The sequence below is a fragment of the Strix aluco genome, chromosome 21 (genome assembly GCF_031877795.1).
Source record: "Strix aluco isolate bStrAlu1 chromosome 21, bStrAlu1.hap1, whole genome shotgun sequence".
In the NCBI taxonomy this organism is placed as follows: Eukaryota; Metazoa; Chordata; class Aves; order Strigiformes; family Strigidae; genus Strix; species Strix aluco.
The window spans coordinates 5,046,086-5,062,659 of record NC_133951.1 but is presented as its reverse complement, the minus strand read 5'-3'; the positions used below and the strand labels follow the sequence as shown (position 1 = coordinate 5,062,659).

General features: G+C 60.7%; 1 protein-coding gene across 1 annotated transcript; it reads right to left on the bottom strand.

Annotated features, from left to right (window-relative positions):
• Positions 1-4,334: 4,334 nt before the first annotated feature.
• LOC141932971 (glutamine-rich protein 2-like) lies at positions 4,335-8,768 on the bottom strand. Its single transcript, XM_074847223.1, has 10 exons — positions 8,532-8,768; positions 8,231-8,305; positions 7,757-7,921; positions 7,479-7,600; positions 6,510-6,575; positions 6,155-6,256; positions 5,409-5,562; positions 5,137-5,224; positions 4,873-4,980; positions 4,335-4,534 (listed from the first exon to the last, which is right to left on the bottom strand). The coding sequence occupies exons 3-10, from the start codon at positions 7,862-7,864 to the stop codon at positions 4,335-4,337; spliced, it is 948 nt and encodes a 315-aa protein (XP_074703324.1). The 5' UTR covers positions 7,865-7,921; positions 8,231-8,305; positions 8,532-8,768.
• Positions 8,769-16,574: the final 7,806 nt, after the last annotated feature.

Sequence of the window (16,574 nt, the reverse complement as noted above, 5' to 3'; positions counted from 1 at the left end):
GGCTGAAAAAGACCTATTGGTAGCTGCTATCTAATCCTGGTTGGTTGCCCAGTTCTGTATCCCCATATGGTAGATTCATCTCACACATTTCTTTAGCTTGTTTATGGGGATGTAATGACCAAGAGAGTTAAAAGTGCCACTGCATCAGAACAGATATAATCTATTGCCTTTGCATTGCCCAGAAGATCATTTACCCTCTTACAGAAGGAAATTAGATGGGTTTGGTATGATTTGTTTTTGACAGTCAAGGCTGACTATTACTCACCTCCACGTATTTTCCAGGTACTACTCCCCTTAATTATTTTTCCAGGGATTAAAGCTGAGTTACAGGATTCCAGTACTGAGACACAGGACCTCCAGTACCCACTTCTTTCCCTAATCCAAGTATAAATTTAATGTGCAAAGAACTGTGTTGAGACTGAAATGGACTGTGCTGCCATGGTGGCTGATTGTGCTGTCTCTGATATCCTTGTTCTGTCACTCACCTGGTGAGGGGTGGATTCCCCAGATGTGTCTTCTCCAAAGCAGACCTCTCTTTGCCTGTGCTCCTGTGCAGGGATGTGCCAGGCTCCCACAGTGGGAGTTCTGACTGTATCCATGAACTTTATCACAAGGAGGTAACCCCACAGCTCTCTGGTCTGTTCTGCTGTTAATGTGGGCTGCAGCACCTTGCTGGCACTGCTTGCAGGGACTTGCTCTCCCACGTGTGTTAGCTGATAGCTGGCAGTAGATCTAAATTTTGCTGTAACTACCCTACCAGATGAACATCTGTGTGACCTCCTCTCTAGCCCTGGCAGGCAGGGTTGACATTAAGCTGCTCCTCAGGTGGAAGAAAGCCTGTAAAATACTATTGGAAAACTCCTAGAAGATCTTTTAAATCTATTCACATCCCAAATTCTACATGGCCTAGAAGCTTCAGAGCTGATTTATTGACCAGATTTTTCTAAAAGCCAGCATGCAGGCTGCTGGAGAGAGCAGCGAGACTCTTTTTCATACCCACTCAGCACAGAGGTAGCAGTGTGACTGCATTTCAGGGGCTGTATTCAAAGACACATGCGGCCAGCAGTCCCCGTTTCACTTCCCAAATGACTGGCTATACTCTCAGACCTACTTAGCTCCCACAAGTTCTTGTCCCTTTCACTCTGTGTTAGTGACTCCCCAGTGCTAAGTGCTTCAAAAAATTTGGTCCTCATGAGGACCTGAAGCACCAGAAAAGATGGAGAGATGTCTCATAAGTTGTAAGTCTTGCACATATTCCAAGAAGCTGGAATTTCTCTGATCTCTCTAGCTCTGCAGACTTGTCTTTGTTTTTTAACTGATCCTGCCCCTTGACTCCATCTCCTTCTTGATATTGCTAGTTTTGCCTTGCTAAAGGTTTATTTCCAGTCAAAAATTGATAAATGCTCCCCTCCTAATTCCTCTTTAACAGAGTTTTCTTTTTTGCCTGGGAAACAGCTGCAAAATGCACCCTTGACAGCTTTCCTTTTAACCTCATTTCCAGAGCTCTGCTCTTGTTTAACAATAAACCACACACATCATTTACTGTTATTCTGTAAGTAACACTCTGTGATTCAACTCAGATTTATTCAATTTCACGCTGGAGCAAGCTATTTATTCCTGAGTCTATTTTCTCATAAGCCTAAATCACAATTTATCAAGGTTAAGCATTGTTTTAATTTAAAATAAAATATGAGAGAACTCATTGCAAAAGGAGCGTGATCTGCTACAGTCAGGTGGTTACTCTTGTCTCGGAGTTGCAGCTCTCATTTCTTCCTGTAGCCTGTTCACAAGGGGCCTGAGCGCTCAGGGGGATGTTTTACATCAAATAGGGCTCCAAAGAAGAAGCAACCCAACGTGTGACAGCGGGCTCAGAGATGAAGTGTTGCATTATTATTTTATTGGTGGGTGGTGGCAGCAGACTTGTGCTAAGCATGAACGGGTAAATCATCCAGCCCTGAATACCAGAGGAGCTGGGGGAGACAGGGGAAAGGGTCTCACAGCCTGTTAGGACCCATCGCACCCGCATTGTAAGCAGGGATGGATGAACAGCAGTAGCTACCCAAATTCATAGCATGTCCACAACAAATGTCTACCATCAGGCCTGGGAACCAGGGCAGAGGATGTGCTGTCTTCTGGAGACTCAAAATCACAGCACTGACTGCGCTTCAGATCCCCTGAGCCATGAGTGAGGCAGCCCTTGCTCAGAGAGACAGAAAGAGGAAATCTGTTTAGGATGGCACCAAGGTAACAAGCAGCAGGATAAGCCATGCATCTTGTCACCCCTCTGGGGGACAATGGTTATGGATGAACCCTCAGAGCTCTCCTGTCCTTGTAAAGGCACTGGGAGTATCAGTGCTGTAGGTATTTTGGAGAATAAACACCCACCTGCAGCATTTGCTTGCACATCGTGGGACTTTGGTGCTTCACAAGCCATGAGCACCTTGTCTTGCTTTCCCCAACTGGGAGACACCTGCCCTGTTCCTCCCAGGAGCCCATGCCTGGGGTGGGTGCTGTCCCCTGAGAGAGCCAGGGGGAGGTGACAGGAGGTGACTCACTGCTCCAGCACTGCAGGGGTTCATCTCTCTGCGATGGATCACCCTCTTGCTGCCACCGGGCACTTAAGAGAGCGTATATGATATACTGCCTGAATCAAGGTGAAGCTATATAATACAAGCAGGTTAGAGAGGTTAATTAAATGTTGCTAGAGGAAATCTGATGAAGGAAGAGTTGCCAGAAAGCAGTGGTATGTATCAGGAGATGTGCTGGTCAGCTGTAATCATGAATCAAGGATGGCAGGCTCTCTCTCGAGGGCTCTCCAGACAGAGCAGTACCCAATGGGTCTCCCATCTCTCTGCTTCACGGGTCAAAGAAAATCTTCTGAGAAGCAGGAAAAGAGAGAGCCATGCAGTCAAACAGCATCTCTCCCTCCCATCCTGTGCATGCTGCTCTTGGGTTCTGAGTCTGCAGCTCCATCCCTCCCTCCTGCAGGTCCCCAGCAAATCCCTGGAGCTCCTCCCTTATCTCAAGAGCTCATCCTGCTGAGAGCCCACCCTGCTGAGGGCCTGCATCTATTTCGTTAAGGTTTCTCACTTCAAACCCCCAGAAGGAAAAAGGAAAAAAAAGGGAAAAAATGCCCCAGCTGGGGCTACTCACCTGCTCCAGCAGCACAGGCAGCACCCAAAAAGGGACATGGGGCTGGGTGCTCATGGGGGGGGGGGGGGGGGTTGGTGTTTATAGGGTGCAGCTGGGTCCCAGCAGCAGCAAATGGGACAGTGGGTGGGAGAGGGGGTGAGCTGGGGACACACACACACGCACACGCACCAAAGGGCTCAGCCCCAGGTGGGCCAAATCCTGCAAATGCAATTAGTCCCAGGGGGTGGGGGGGTGTTTTTAAGCCCATCAATGCCTGACCCCCCCTCCCGGGGTACAAGATGGTCCTCTGCTGGCTCTATTCTAGTGGTGACCAGTTTGCTCTGAGTGCTCCCAGTTATCCCACTGGAGGTGGCACTGAGGGAATCCCAGATCCTGCTGGATCCACCTGGGCACCCCCAACGCGGGTATTTAGCACCTATTTTTCCCCTGAAAAACCAAACCCACCAGGGGAAACATCCCTGGCAGGGGGGGCTCCCTGGGGGCTAAGGTGCCTGGAGACTGCAGCGGGGTGGGCAGGGTTGGGGTCTGCCATTGTGGGGGGGAGGTTTGGGTGCTCCCCCCCCTCGCCCGAATCTGGGGAGAAGATCTACCAGGGGAGCAGTTTTTCCACAGGGCAGCCCCCAAGCACACACCATGGCAGGTCTGTGCCTTCCTCTTTCCATCAATGGCAGCGTTGGAAGAGGGACAAGGGGGTGACAATCCATGAGCAGATAAGGAAACCTGCTCAGTGATGCTCATCCCGCGGGATAAGCGATAGCCAACCAGCGGGCTTGGGGGGGGGATTCCCTTTCGGCGTTAAAGCCATGTCCTGCTGCCACCCTTCCCACCGCGGTCCCCATCTCCCACCGCGGTCCCCATCTCCCACCACCTTCAGCAGCAACGGAGCGTCATCATCCTCCTGCTTTAGTGTGGGCTCCCCCAGACCCTTTTGGGGGCCACAAGCTCCCTGTCAGGGGCCAAAAAGGGGTTCATGGAGGCCAGGGGGTGTCAGGGAGAGCGTGGCAGCACGGGGCCGGCACAGACCCTGGGAGGGGGGTTGGACAGGGGCTGGTTTCAGCTCCTCTGGCCACACGTGGCCGCAGGACAAGGGATGCTGCGACCCCTCCTTATGCATGATGGGAAGATCCCAGCCCAGGGCCACCCCGCTCAGGCCACACAGGTGCTTGGCTGCCCATCGCCCTTTATTGCTGCTGGCCAGAGACGCTTCCTCGCCTGCTCGGTGGCCGGGGTGGTGGGGCTTCGGTCGGGGACCCCCGGTCCTGCCTGGCTTCCGGGGTGCTGGATCCGTCCCACGAGGGCTGGAGGGGCACGAGGAGCCCCCGTGCCTGGGAGAGGCGGCCGTGGGAGGAGGCTGGCCTGTGCTCTGGCGAGGTGGGGATGCCTGGGGGCGAGGGGCAGGGGTTAGCCCCCCTGCAGCCCCTGGGGCAGGCACCGCCCGTGGGCACCTGCCTGGCCAGAGACACCCAGCAACGGGGTCCTGGCCCCCACCCTGAAGCAGACAGGCTGTTGTCCCGCAGTGGCCAGGACCACCCCGCCACGTCCCTCCACCTTGCTCTGGCTCCAACATGGGGATCGATTGCCCCATCTTCCCGTCCTCCCCCTCCATCCTGCTTCCACCCCACTCCACCCCAAACCCCCATCCCACCCTGCTTGCCCCCACCCACCAGGACACAGCAGGGTGCCCTCTCCCCCCACCCCGGTGCCCTGGCAGGGCCGTACCTGGCTGGCTGAGCGACGACGCAGTGCTCTGGGGCCGGGAGAGCAGGCGGCTGGTGTCCTTGGCATCCCACTGCCTCGGGGACAGCTTGGGCTTGGCCCTGGGGAAGTCTGGCAGGAGGGAGCAGAGGGAGCTGGGCTGGGGGGAGCCAGGGAGAACACACGGGGGGGAAAGGGGGAAAACCTGGCACCCCGCGGGCACCCTGCCCACTCCACTGCCCAGTTCACCCCCGCCACATCCCCTCCCCAAGCGTGGCCCAGCCGTACCCTCCTTGCCCACGAGCACAGGCAGCTGCCTGACCCGCCGGCCCCTGTAGATGTGGCCATCCTGGCCCGACAGCTCCGTCTCGTCGTGCTGGGAAGGAGAGAGGGGGTTGGCTGAAACACGGGGCCCAAATCAGCATGCCCAGGCAAACCCCCCCACCCAGCTCCCCCTGGGGAAACTGAGGCACGGATCCCCCCACCCCCACCCTGGATGCTCAGCATCACCCTCCCAGCCTCGCTTGCCCCCGCTGTATCCCTACCTTCGTCATCCTTACCTTGATGGGGAGCAGGGCGCGGGGCTGGAGCGGCCGCGGGGTGCTGGGCGGGTGGGGCTGGGGGTGCGGGCAGCGCTGCAGCGGGTGGGTGACGGTGTGCCGGCCCCCGCATTGCCGCGGCACGTGGGGGTACCTGCACTCGCCCACCCGCTCCCTGTGGGACGGAGCACAGGGATGCTCAGCACCCAGCACCGTGGCACTCCGTGCTTCACCCTACTATGCCAGGGAGGGGGCTGCGGGTGCTCCCCGCTGGGGTATGTCCCTCCCGGGTGCCCTCCAACTGCTGAAGGAGACCCACGCCTGTCCAGCTGTGCTGGATCTGCTCTTTCCCCGTGGCCCTGGTGAGCTGGTCATGGCCATGGCAGGTCCCTGCACCCTACGCGAGGGACACCGGGAGGCAGGAGCTGGGCTGTCCCAGCTGCAGTGTTTAATTTCGGTGACTTGTTTCACAGGAGGCAGCTGACTGCCCAGTGAAGCCTGAGGTCAGGCTGAGACCAGACACAGCTCATCACATGTGGCTTCAGCACCACTGAGACACAGACCTGGGCTAGACAGGGCAGCGCAGGGAGGGCTGTAAAACGCCACAGACCGGGGACAAGCACAGCTGACCCCTCTGCAGCACATCTCTGCTCCCCTGCCCTGCCCAGGCCGCCCCTGCATCCCTTCAGCCCCACCCTGGGAAGGGCTCTCCCTCTCCAGGGCAGGGCCAACCTGCACCCCAGGGGCCGGGTCCCCGTGTCCCCTACTTGTGGCTGTGCTGCCGTGTTTGCTCCAGCTCCACGACAGTATGGGAGCGCCCGGCAAGGTGGGGGGGGAGCGGTGGCATGTACGGGATGGCCGCGATGTGCCTGGGGAGGGCAGGAGCCGTGGGTGGGTGACAGGGGACACACGACCCACCCCAGCTCGGGGCAGTGCCCCAAAACCCACAGGCTTGTACCCCATTGGCATCCCACTGCCCCCAGGGAGGGGCTCAGGAGGGCTGCACCCCCCCAGGCAGACACCCTAACCCCCGTGCCGGGCACAGCGGGGCACTGCCAGCACCCATCTCCCCTCCGAATCACCCACGCACCCCCCGATGCACCGGTGCCGGACGGTACTCACGGGCCAGGCGCCAGCATGCTGAGGGGCCGGTCGCAGGACAGGCAGTGAAAATGGGCCAGCAGCTGCCTGTGGGGGGGGCGGGGAAAGGGCTGGGTGAGTTCCTGGAGGGGATACAGCCCTGCCTGCACACAGGCAGGCAGCTGGCAGGCAGCAGCAAGGTGCTGGGCACTTCATTGTAATGAGTTATGGTATTTGCGGGGGGAACCGCAGGCTTTTGAGCCTGGCTTACCCCCCACCCCACCCCACCCAGGTCACAACCCACCGGCTGACTACAAAATCAAGGGGCTACGATGGGGGAGAGCAGTTGGTTGTGGGCTCCCGCTTGGGAAAAAGCTCCACCTCGTATTAGGCACCGGAGAATCCACTGAGGGGAGCACCCAAAAACCACCATTATGGGAACTACGCCCACAGGCACACACAGCACCCCAGTCCCATGGGAACTGGGGGTACCAGCAAGGACAGAACGGGGCTGTTCCTGTAGCTCTTGCTGGGGTACAAACGCCGGGCCTGGGGGGTGCAGGATTCCCACATTTTTCAGGATGAGTTTTGTCACAGCTGCCCCGAGGACAGGGACACGCTCGCCTCGGCCCTGCGGGCACCTCCGAAACCTGGCAGCTGCCTGTGGCTGCCCAGGGCAGGCAGGGATGGGAGGCGAAGGGCGCAGGCACCCGTAGCTGCCATCCCAACCAGCCCTCACACCGGTTTCATCACTTCGTCAGCGCTAATTACCCCCCTGCCCCTCGCCAGGAGGGCAGGTCACAACCCAGCTCTGCGGCGCCGCGTGTCACACCCCTGCCCAGGGGGACGAGTCGCCGTTCCCCACCCTTGCTCCAGAAAACCTTTGCACCCACATCCCAGTTTTGGTTCGGGAGGGCTCCATCCTGCAGGTCCCCCTCCTCGTGCCTCCTTTAACATGGGGAACCTGCTACCGGTGGGAGGAGAAGCCATCGCCACCCCCATCGCACTCACTTCTTCATCCCAGCTGCATCGTCAGCCTCCGTCAGCGGCTCCTTCTCCTTGAGCTGCTCCAGGATGCTCCTCCAGTGCTCCTCCAGCTGCTGCCGGAAAGGCCCCAGCTCCAGGCGGTCCAGCTACGGACAGACACACACCCTCAGCCAGCTGCCCCGGGCTGGGACATCATGTTCCCCATGAAAAGCCAGGAGGGGGGATCCTCAGAGGGATGCTGCCGTAGGCTGCCAAGCCCCGAAGGTGCCAGTTTTGCGCAGCGGGGACGTGCCACCCCTCACCTTGGAGTCCATCTCTTCACTGAGCTGCCGCTGGACCTGGTGCCAGCCCTGCTCCTGCCCCGCCACCCGGCTCAGCGTCTCCTGCATCCTCTCATTCAGCCGCTCCATGCTCGCCTCAAACTGGGTGCGACTCACTTTGCCGGCCAGGGCGGTTTTGTCTGCTTTCTAGCAGCGGGGAAAGGCAGGAGAGCAGTGAGGAAAGGATGGAGGGATGATGGGCAGGGCCAGCTCGTGGCAGGAGGACAGGGAGAAGTGGCTACGTGGCCCCACTCGCCCCATCACCCCCGTGGGGCTGGTCACACCAGCTGAAGGGACCCAGGGGAAGACAGAGGCACCTGGGGAAGGAGCCACAGCCAGTCTGGAAATCCTCCCTCCCCCAGGCCAGTTCTGACACTGAGCCCCCAAGGCACAAGGGGTGTTTGTCACCCTGCCCAGCACCCCCTTGGGTGGTGCCAGGACCCCCCAAGGCCATACCACATCAATTCCCAGCACCAGGTCTTCCTTGTTCGCCTTCTCCTTCTCCAGCCTCTCCAGGGACCGGAACAGAGCCTTCCAACACAGAAAAGCATCCCATGACACCGCGGCAGGGTTGGAGCTGCCTCCTGGCCAGCTGAGCAACCCCCGCTCCCCCCACCTCACCCAAACCTCCAGGAAAGGTACACTGAACCTCCACAGGGCTGCAAGGTTTGGGGGGGTGCAGACAAATCCCTTGTGGTCCCCAGCCTGGGGTCTGCCTGGAGGATGCTCTGACCCCGAGGGGGTTTCAGCCACCTACCTCGATATCTTTCTCCTTCTGGTGACGGTCATTCAGGAGGTTCCCGGTGACAGAGTTGAGCTTCTCGTAGTCCCCTTGCACCTGCGTGACGGTGGCCTGGATGCGCTTCAGCAGCTTCAGCAGCTCCTCGTCCTGCTTCAGGGAGGAAGATGACAAGGTGGTGCCGTGCAAGGGGGGGCTGGCTGCCCCCGTGGGGACAGACCCGGGTTACTTGCCCGGTGGCCATGGGCTCTCAGTGCCAACAGGACATTTGCATCAAGGCTTTAAATTCCTTCCGTGCTGCTCGCTTGTACGAACCAACCTGGGAGGCGGTGAGGGGCTCCTCCACGTTACCGCGAAGCACAACCAGCTGGGGGGATGCTGGCAACCTCCCAAGCCCCCCATGCCAGCATCTCCTTACCTGGCTCCTCCCTGGCAGCCGCCTTACCACCTTGACCACTGCCTGCTGCGACATGAAATTGTCCACCACCTCCTGGAGCTTCTCGTAGCGCTGCAGGAGCTGCCCCACCTGCTTGCGGATGTCCCCGCTGCAGGTGGGGCACGCTGCCTGCGCCTCTGCCTGCTCCTGCCCTGTGCTCGCCACCATCGCCCTCGGCTCGCCCAGCTGCAGGAAGGGGAGAAGGAGTCGGCTCTGAGATGAGGTGGATGCAGTCAACAAATCCGGGTGCTGTGGAGGCTCGATGGCCCCAGCCAGCCAGGGGATGTGGCTGGAAACCCCTCCAGGACCACCCCACCGAGCTGTGGCGGTGGGAGCGCTGGCCCTGGACCTCACCTGCTCCTGCAGCTCGTCAGCCGTCTTGGCCACCAACCGCTCCAGCGTGGCCTTGGTCGTCTCCTGCTGCTCTTCCAGCTCCTTCAGCTTACCCCTCATCTCCTGCAGCGTGGACCTGCTCAGTGAGACAGGGGCACAGGCAGGCTTAGCCTCCACAGGGCCGCTCAGGGGGTGTCCCTTGTCCCCCCGGGCTCCTCCTGCAGGGTAGGAAACCCTGTCCCGTCCTTTTACCCCAGCTGCAGGGTGATCTGCTCGCTGACATCCCCTTTCCAGTTGGCTCCAGCTACCTCCAGCTTTCCGACGGCATCTTCCAGCTGCCTGATCTGGGAAAGGCAGTGGTGGATGAGTCAGGGCACAGCCCCCTCTGTTGTCCCAGCCCAGGGGCCCTTCAGCTGCCTCCTCCCTGCCCAACTCCCCCCTGGCATCCCCGCAGCCCCCCCAGGGACTGCTGCCAGCTCACCTTCCCATTCTCGCCCTGCAGGTCACTGGTCAGGCCCTGCAGCGAGGACACCCGGCCCTGGAGGTCGGCCAGGACGCTGGTGATGCTCTCCTTGTCTAGATGTGGTCCGAGGGGACATGCTGTCAGTGAGGGGGTCTCGCCTTTGAGGCCAGGCTCTGAGCACAATGAGCCCCCAGCCCAGGGTGTCCCCATGCCAAACACCCCCCTGCCAGCCCCCCCAGGGGCTCCTACCTCCCTCCGAGAAGAGCAGGCGCAGCTTCTCAAGCTCGGCGTGGTCTGCCTTGCTGGCTTCCAGCTGGGCCACCTGCTCCTTCAGGCTGGCACAGGGGTGGCTGAGCTGCCCGATCTGGCAGAGAGCCTCCACCGTTTCGGTGCTGGCGATCCCTGGCTGCACCCCTGGGGTGGTGGTTTGGGTGCTGGGGGTACTTGGCTGCACCCCTGGGGTAGCGCTCTGGGTGTCAGAGGCCCCTGGCTGTGCCCCTGGGGTGGAGGTCTGGGTGTCGGGGGCCCCTGACTCTGTCCCCAGCGTAGTGGTCTTGATGCCAGGGGATCCTGGCTGTGTCTCCAGGGTGGTGGCACGGGCATCACAATTCTTTGCCTCATCTGAGGAAGCACCTGCCCCCTTCTCAGGGGCCACTGGTGCTCTCTGCGTCCCCGGGGAGCCAGGCTGCCCCTGTGGAGTCCCCTTGCTGGTCCCTTTGCTGGTCCTGGGTGCAGGCTGTGTCCCTGGTCCCTTCAGTCCCAGCGCTGAGCTTGCCCCATGCGGGGCGTCCATGTCTGCAGTGGGGGGCTCGGCGGGGGCAGCCTGGCCCTCACTGCCATCCTGCGAAGAGGAGGCAAAGGGGAGCAGGTTTATGGGCGGAAGTGCAGCGGCAAGGGCCACCCGCCCTGTCCTCAAACCCCCCAGCTCACGGAGCCAAACTCAAGTACCCCAAAGGCAGAGACTGCCCAACCCACAGGGACCCCCGGGCGCCCCAGCCGCACGGCCCCTCCCCAGTCCCTTTAGTCCTTTGGCCACCTCTGTGCCTGCAGAGTCATTTCAGCAGCCGATCCTGGAGATCAGCAAACCCCCTGCTGATGCCACCTGACACAACAGCAAGGCATTCTTCTCTCCAGCAATGGGATTCTGTACTCCAGAGCTGCTGGACCAGACCCGCTTCCCAGCCTAATGGGCTGCGCCTTCATTTCAGGAGCAGCAGCCCCAGGTAGGATTTGGAAACCATCTCATGGTGCAGAATGCTGGGGTTTGCCCCAAAATGTCCCTCCGCTGTCCCCGGCTCCCACCTACCAGCCCCAGAGAGACCAGGAGGGCAGGGAGCCGTGGTCCTGCCCAACGTTGAGCAAGGACAGGGGGCTGTGCGGTCACCCCAAGGGTTTCGGGCGCTCCCTTGCCCCACAGAGGGGCTGTTGGGGGCTGTCGGTGGCACAGACGATGAAGACGATGAGGAGGTCTCTGTTGGGGCAGCCGAGGAGCTGCCCTGGCTCTGCTGGTGCCACGTCCTGCCTCCCGGCGGGATGCACAGGGAAGAGAAGTGCTGAGCAAACCTCCGCCGAGGCCCCGGGGGCTGCGGTCCTGCTGAGTCCCACTCCCATAGCTGGGATGCCCCAGCACTCACCACGGACAGACCTCGGCTTTCTCCTCCTCCTACTCCTCCTCCTTCTCCTCCTCCTGCTTTGCTGCCCACCAGGCAATCCTCCAGCACCTCCCAGCGCACCATGTTGCTCGCCTCCTCCGGGGCTGGGTAGAGGCTCAGCCTTTCCTTCAGCTTTTTCTGGGGAAAAAAGGGATTAGGGGGTCAACCCTGGCCACGGAGCCGGGTGAGATGGCACCCACAGGAGCACTGACCCCCTCCAGCATCGCTGCCCAGCCCTGCTGGGACCGTGCCCTGACACCGAGGGACTGGGTGCACCGGTGCCCCGGGCACGCAGCCGCCTCCGTCCCGGAGCAGGATCCGGGCGTGCGCGCGGCCGTACCATGTCACTGTCCGACGCCGTCTGGTCACGGAGGGCCGGCAGCTGGCCGGCAGCGTCCTGGAGATTCCCCTGGAGCGGGACAAGGAGAGGGATGGCAGCCCAGACACAGGAGCAGGATTGAAAAGGAGCATCCGAAAATTAACTTGGGCACAGGACAGAGGGATGCCAGGCAGGGTTGTGGCTGTGTTGCACGGGTAGATCTTTATCTCCTCTCCTTCTTAGCACCCATGTTTCTTTCTTTACAGCTGTTTAGTTAAAAAATGTCTTAGCGTCACCTTGGTTGGTGCATGCAGTTACCTCTTCAGCCTTGGGACACCCTTCCTGCTCTTCCCTCCTGGCACCCTTCACGCCGGGTGACACCCAGGGCCGTGGGGCAGGGGTGGCAGGGTGACACAGAGGCAGGGAGGGGGGTGAGGGCCCAGCTGCCTCCTGGGGACACCGGCAGCAGCTCACCATGCCAGGCGTCTCCCGGATCATCCGAATGTCCTCCTCCATGCGGGACTGCGCCGCCTTCATCCCGCCGATCTCCTCGAGGAGATCCTGGGAGAGCGCCACGGCCTGAGAGAGGGGAGTGGCGGGGGTGAGTCCCGGGGGCACTGCGGGCAGCACTTACCATTCATCACACCTTCAGCAGCCAAGAAGGGGCAGCAGCTCCCCAGAGACTCCCCCCAACCCTGCCCCGGGGGGGGCCCACTGCACAGCCCAAGTAAGCGGGGACAGATCCAGCCCTGCCCCCCCACACCGGGCTCTGTGCAAGACTACTGAAGCCGATCCAGAGGGCAAAGAGCTGCTGCCACCCTCTCAACCACAGCCTGGCCCGCGAGGGCAGCGGCAACCGCGGCTAACGAAGCGGGGAGCGATCAAGCAGGGGCCTGCCCCGAGGAGGGTGAGCTCAGCCACCCGGGGAAACCCTCCCTGCTGCCTTCTCCCTACATGTCCCAGCCCCAGCAGGATCCGGCCCTGCAGCACCCAAGGTGACCGTTTCCTTGAACCTGAGCTTTTTTCCTCCCACTGGGGATGCTCGCAGCCCCAAACGGCCCAGCGTTGTGCAGGATGAGGCCCCTCTCCGGTCCGCACCAGTGCTGGGTCTAGCCCTCGGGCAAGCCAAGGGGATTTGGGCTGGGAGATGAGGCCCATGAGGTGCTGATGGAGCCTCTCAGCTGCCTGAGGAGCGGGTGCCGTACCTGGCTGTGGCTCAGGAGTGGGGAAGGGAGGGATGGAGAGTGGTGGGGCTGGATCTCCACAGGTGCTGAGCCTCTGGCTGCTGGAGCCGAGGGCACCGGGTGCTGTACTGGACCCACGACTTGCTGATGGCAACTTGGGGAGAACCCAGAGCAACTGGAGCAGCATTTCAGCCCCAGCTCTTTCTCGCCAAAACTCCATCCCTTTCCCACAGTGAAGCCCCACATACCACCTCGAGCTCAGGCTTAAACCAGACCTAAGGGCACCACAATGGTGGTGCAGACCCCAGAGGAGGGGGTGTCTCACGGGGGGGCACCCAGGGAACGGGGAAGAGCCTCTACCTTGGAGATGCTGCTCTCATTCTCTTCAATCTTTATCTTCATCTGCTCCACGTCAGCAGCCACGGAGGCGTCCTGGGGAGTGCTCACGGTCCCCTGCAGCGGGTCCTTCGCAGGGGTGAGCGACTCTGTGCCTGGGCCTCCGCCCTGTCCCCCTTCTTCTCTGGGGGGTGCCTCGGGGGGCTGGTCCCGCCCCAGGAGGGGGGTCGGGCTGTGCCCTCGCCCCAGGGCAGGCAGGTCCTGCAGGCCCAGGTGCCTGAGCATGGCCTGCAGCAGGCTGTGCAGCGCCGGGAAGTTGACAGCCCCGACCTGGGGCGTCCCGATGGCGACGTCCAGCAGCTGGGACAGGCTGAGTGCGGCCATGGCTGCTGCCCTGCCCGAAAACACAGAGCCTGAGCGGGGGGGACACGACAGCACCCCTTTTGCCTGGAGGGGACCTGGGCGGCTGGGAGGGATGGGCAGCCGCCCTCCTCCTCCTCACCACAGAAAGTGGTCGAAGCGGCGGGGGGGCGGGTGACACGGTGACCCCCCGAGGGCAGGGCTGTCTGGGGGAGAGGGAGGGGTGTCTCCTTCCCCGGCCACCCCCAGCCTCATACCCAGCTCTGCCTGCCCCTGCCCTTGCCCCTCGCCTCACTTTCTCACCAGCCCCCCGGGCGCCCCGGGCCCCCCAGTCCCCCCAGTCCCCCCAGTCCCCCCAGTCCCCCTCTCCCGAGCCCGCACCCCCAACCTTACTCGTCCGTCCCCGCCGCCGCTCTGCTCTCCCCTAGGCCCGCCCCTCGCCCTGAGCCCGCCCCTTCCCTTTCCTCATTGGCCACCACCCGCCGCTGCTCGCTGCCCATTGGCCGAGCCCGCTGCCCACGTGCCCGTGTTTACAGGGCGGGATAACGCAGCGCCTCCCGTTGCCAGGCGACGCGGCGGCCCCGGCGGCGGGCAGGGCCCGGGCTCCCCGCTGCCTTTTCCACTGTGACGACACAAAATACAACTGGTGACGTCGAATATTTTGACGCAGCTCCCTGCAGCCCGTGGCTGCGCCGTGCACAGAGACCATCCTGCCCGTCCGGCACCCTGCTCCCCCCTGAAACTCTCCCAGACAAGCCCAGTCCCGGCAAGGAAGCACCTCCATTGAGTTATTGGCTGAGGTGTCAAAAGCATGACAGATTTTACCCTCTCCCTCAGACGTGGCAATGGTGGAAGGCTGCTGCTGACTGCATCAACACACAGATTTCTCGCACCTTGCACCGAAGCAAAGGAGCCGTGAGAGCGGGGGAAAAAGAAACGCAGCTAAACACAGGCATCCAGACAGCCCCAGGAAGTATTCAAACACTGGGAAAAATCTTCGAGCCCGAGTGATCCATCAAAGTGCTGCTTGTAGTATCTGCAGCTTGGGGGGGGGCGGGGGGGAATAAAGAAAAAAGAGAAAAAAAAACAGAGCAACCACAATTTTTATAAAACAAGACTATCAAAGAACACCGAGGAGTGGGGGGGAAGCAAGTTCATCAGCCAAACAGTCTGTCCTGCACTTTTACGTCGCTGCGAGTACCACATGGTGAAGGCGAGATGATCACTGGCAGGAAGAAACAGCATTCCCAGGTGCAGAAGCCTGCTGCTTTAATTAAGCTGTTATAAATTGGGGAAAATCACTTTCAGAAGCCAAATCAAGTGACTTATAAAGTTTATTAATTCAGCAAGCGCTTGAGCAAGTAAAGCAGCGCTGGGCGGCCGGGGAGTCGCTGCTCCGCCAACGGCGCGCGCCCCTCCTCTTTGGCAGTCTCTTGTTAGAAGCTTCAGGTTCTGGGCTGACGGGGCCTTTTCGGTTTCAGCTGCGGCTGCGCCTTTTGTTGCTAGGGGGGTCGTCGTCTTCCTCTGCGTTATCTTCTGCTGACCCTCTCGGGTTTGGCCCTTACATGGCATAGCTCATCTCTGTGCCTACTTCACAGGATATCGCTAATTGCGGACTTGGCTTAAATCCCATCAGACAGACGTGCCCACACTCAGGCCTTCACCCTTTGTGAACTACCTGACCACCAAATGCCATTTGCCTCTGATCGCAGTCGTAAATCCCATCAGACAGACATGCCCACACCCAGGCTCCCACCCTTTATCTGATTGACAAATACCACATGTCTCTTGTCACCTCACCCTTTATCTGATCAACAAATACTCTATGTCTCTGATCACAGCCCCTGCCTTTTCTCTTTGCTGGGAGCACATCCCTGCAAGGGCACCGAGAACGGGCGTGAGCCCCCCCCCAAGCCGCAGCATTACCAGTGGGGACAGGCCCCCCCCAGGAGGCTGCGCCGAGTCCCACGTGCTGCCTGCGCTCTGCCTGCGGAAGCCGCCGCTGCCATCCCCGAAGGGGGGAGCAGAGGGAAGGGGAGACCCCGGAGCCATGGGGGGGCCATGTGAGCACAGCGAGGACCCCCATTGTCCTGGGGTGCAGCCCAAACCCCATCCTGCACCCTCACAAAATACTGCGGTTTGCAACCCACCCCCCGGCAGCTTGTGTCCCCCTCCCCAGCGCCATCACCCACCCATGTGATGAGCCCCCCAGGCCTCAGCCCTGCGATACTCAGGGCTGCCAGGCTTTTAGGCAAACCCTGCTCTGAGGTGGGGGGGGGTGATGCCTTTTCAGTGTCCCCCACTGCAGGAGGGCCATGGGTGGGGGCTCGCTGGCCACCAACTCCTTTCCCCCCAGGCCCAGGACACTGCTCAGCCCCAGGCCCTGACCTCACAAGCCACTTGCTGTGCCACCCCCCTTCTAACGACTCCAAACAACGCACCAGCCCCTGGCTTTGTGCTTAAATATCCAAACTCAATTAAAATTGAAGAAGAACACGGCTCCCCCCTTGCCACACTGCTCACACACCAAGCAACTGGGGTAAAAAAAAGCCCAAAATGGGAACGCAGCAGCTCCAGAGATGGCAGCAAGGGCTGGGGGGGCTCAAAGCACAACAGCAAATCATCCCCCAGGGAACAGGGAGACCCCCAGAAGGAAAAAGGAAAAAAAGGGAAAAAATGCCCCAGCTGGGGCTACTCACCTGCTCCAGCAGCACAGGCAGCACCCAAAAAGGGACATGGGGCTGGGTGCTCATGGGGGGGGGGGGGGGGGGGTTGGTGTTTATAGGGTGCAGCTGGGTCCCAGCAGCAGCAAATGGGACAGTGGGTGGGAGAGGGGGTGAGCTGGGGACACACACACACGCACACGCACCAAAGGGCTCAGCCCCAGGTGGGCCAAATCCTGCAAATGCAATTAGTCCCAGGGGGTGGGGGGGTGTTTTTAAGCCCATCAATGCCTGACCCCCCCTCCCGGGGTACAA

What these genes read in the sequence shown, in the direction of transcription:
- LOC141932971 (XM_074847223.1), bottom strand. Translation starts at nt 7,864, where the DNA reads ATGGAGCGGCTGAATGAGAGGATGCAGGAGACGCTGAGCCGGGTGGCG. An exon ending in AGCATGCTGGCGCCTGGCCC is followed by an intron (nt 6,257 to 6,509) that starts GTGAGTACCGTC and finishes TGCCCTCCCCAG; the next exon opens with GCACATCGCGGCCATCCCGT. An exon ending in ACACGGCAGCACAGCCACAA is followed by an intron (nt 5,563 to 6,154) that starts GTAGGGGACACG and finishes TCCGTCCCACAG; the next exon opens with GGAGCGGGTGGGCGAGTGCA.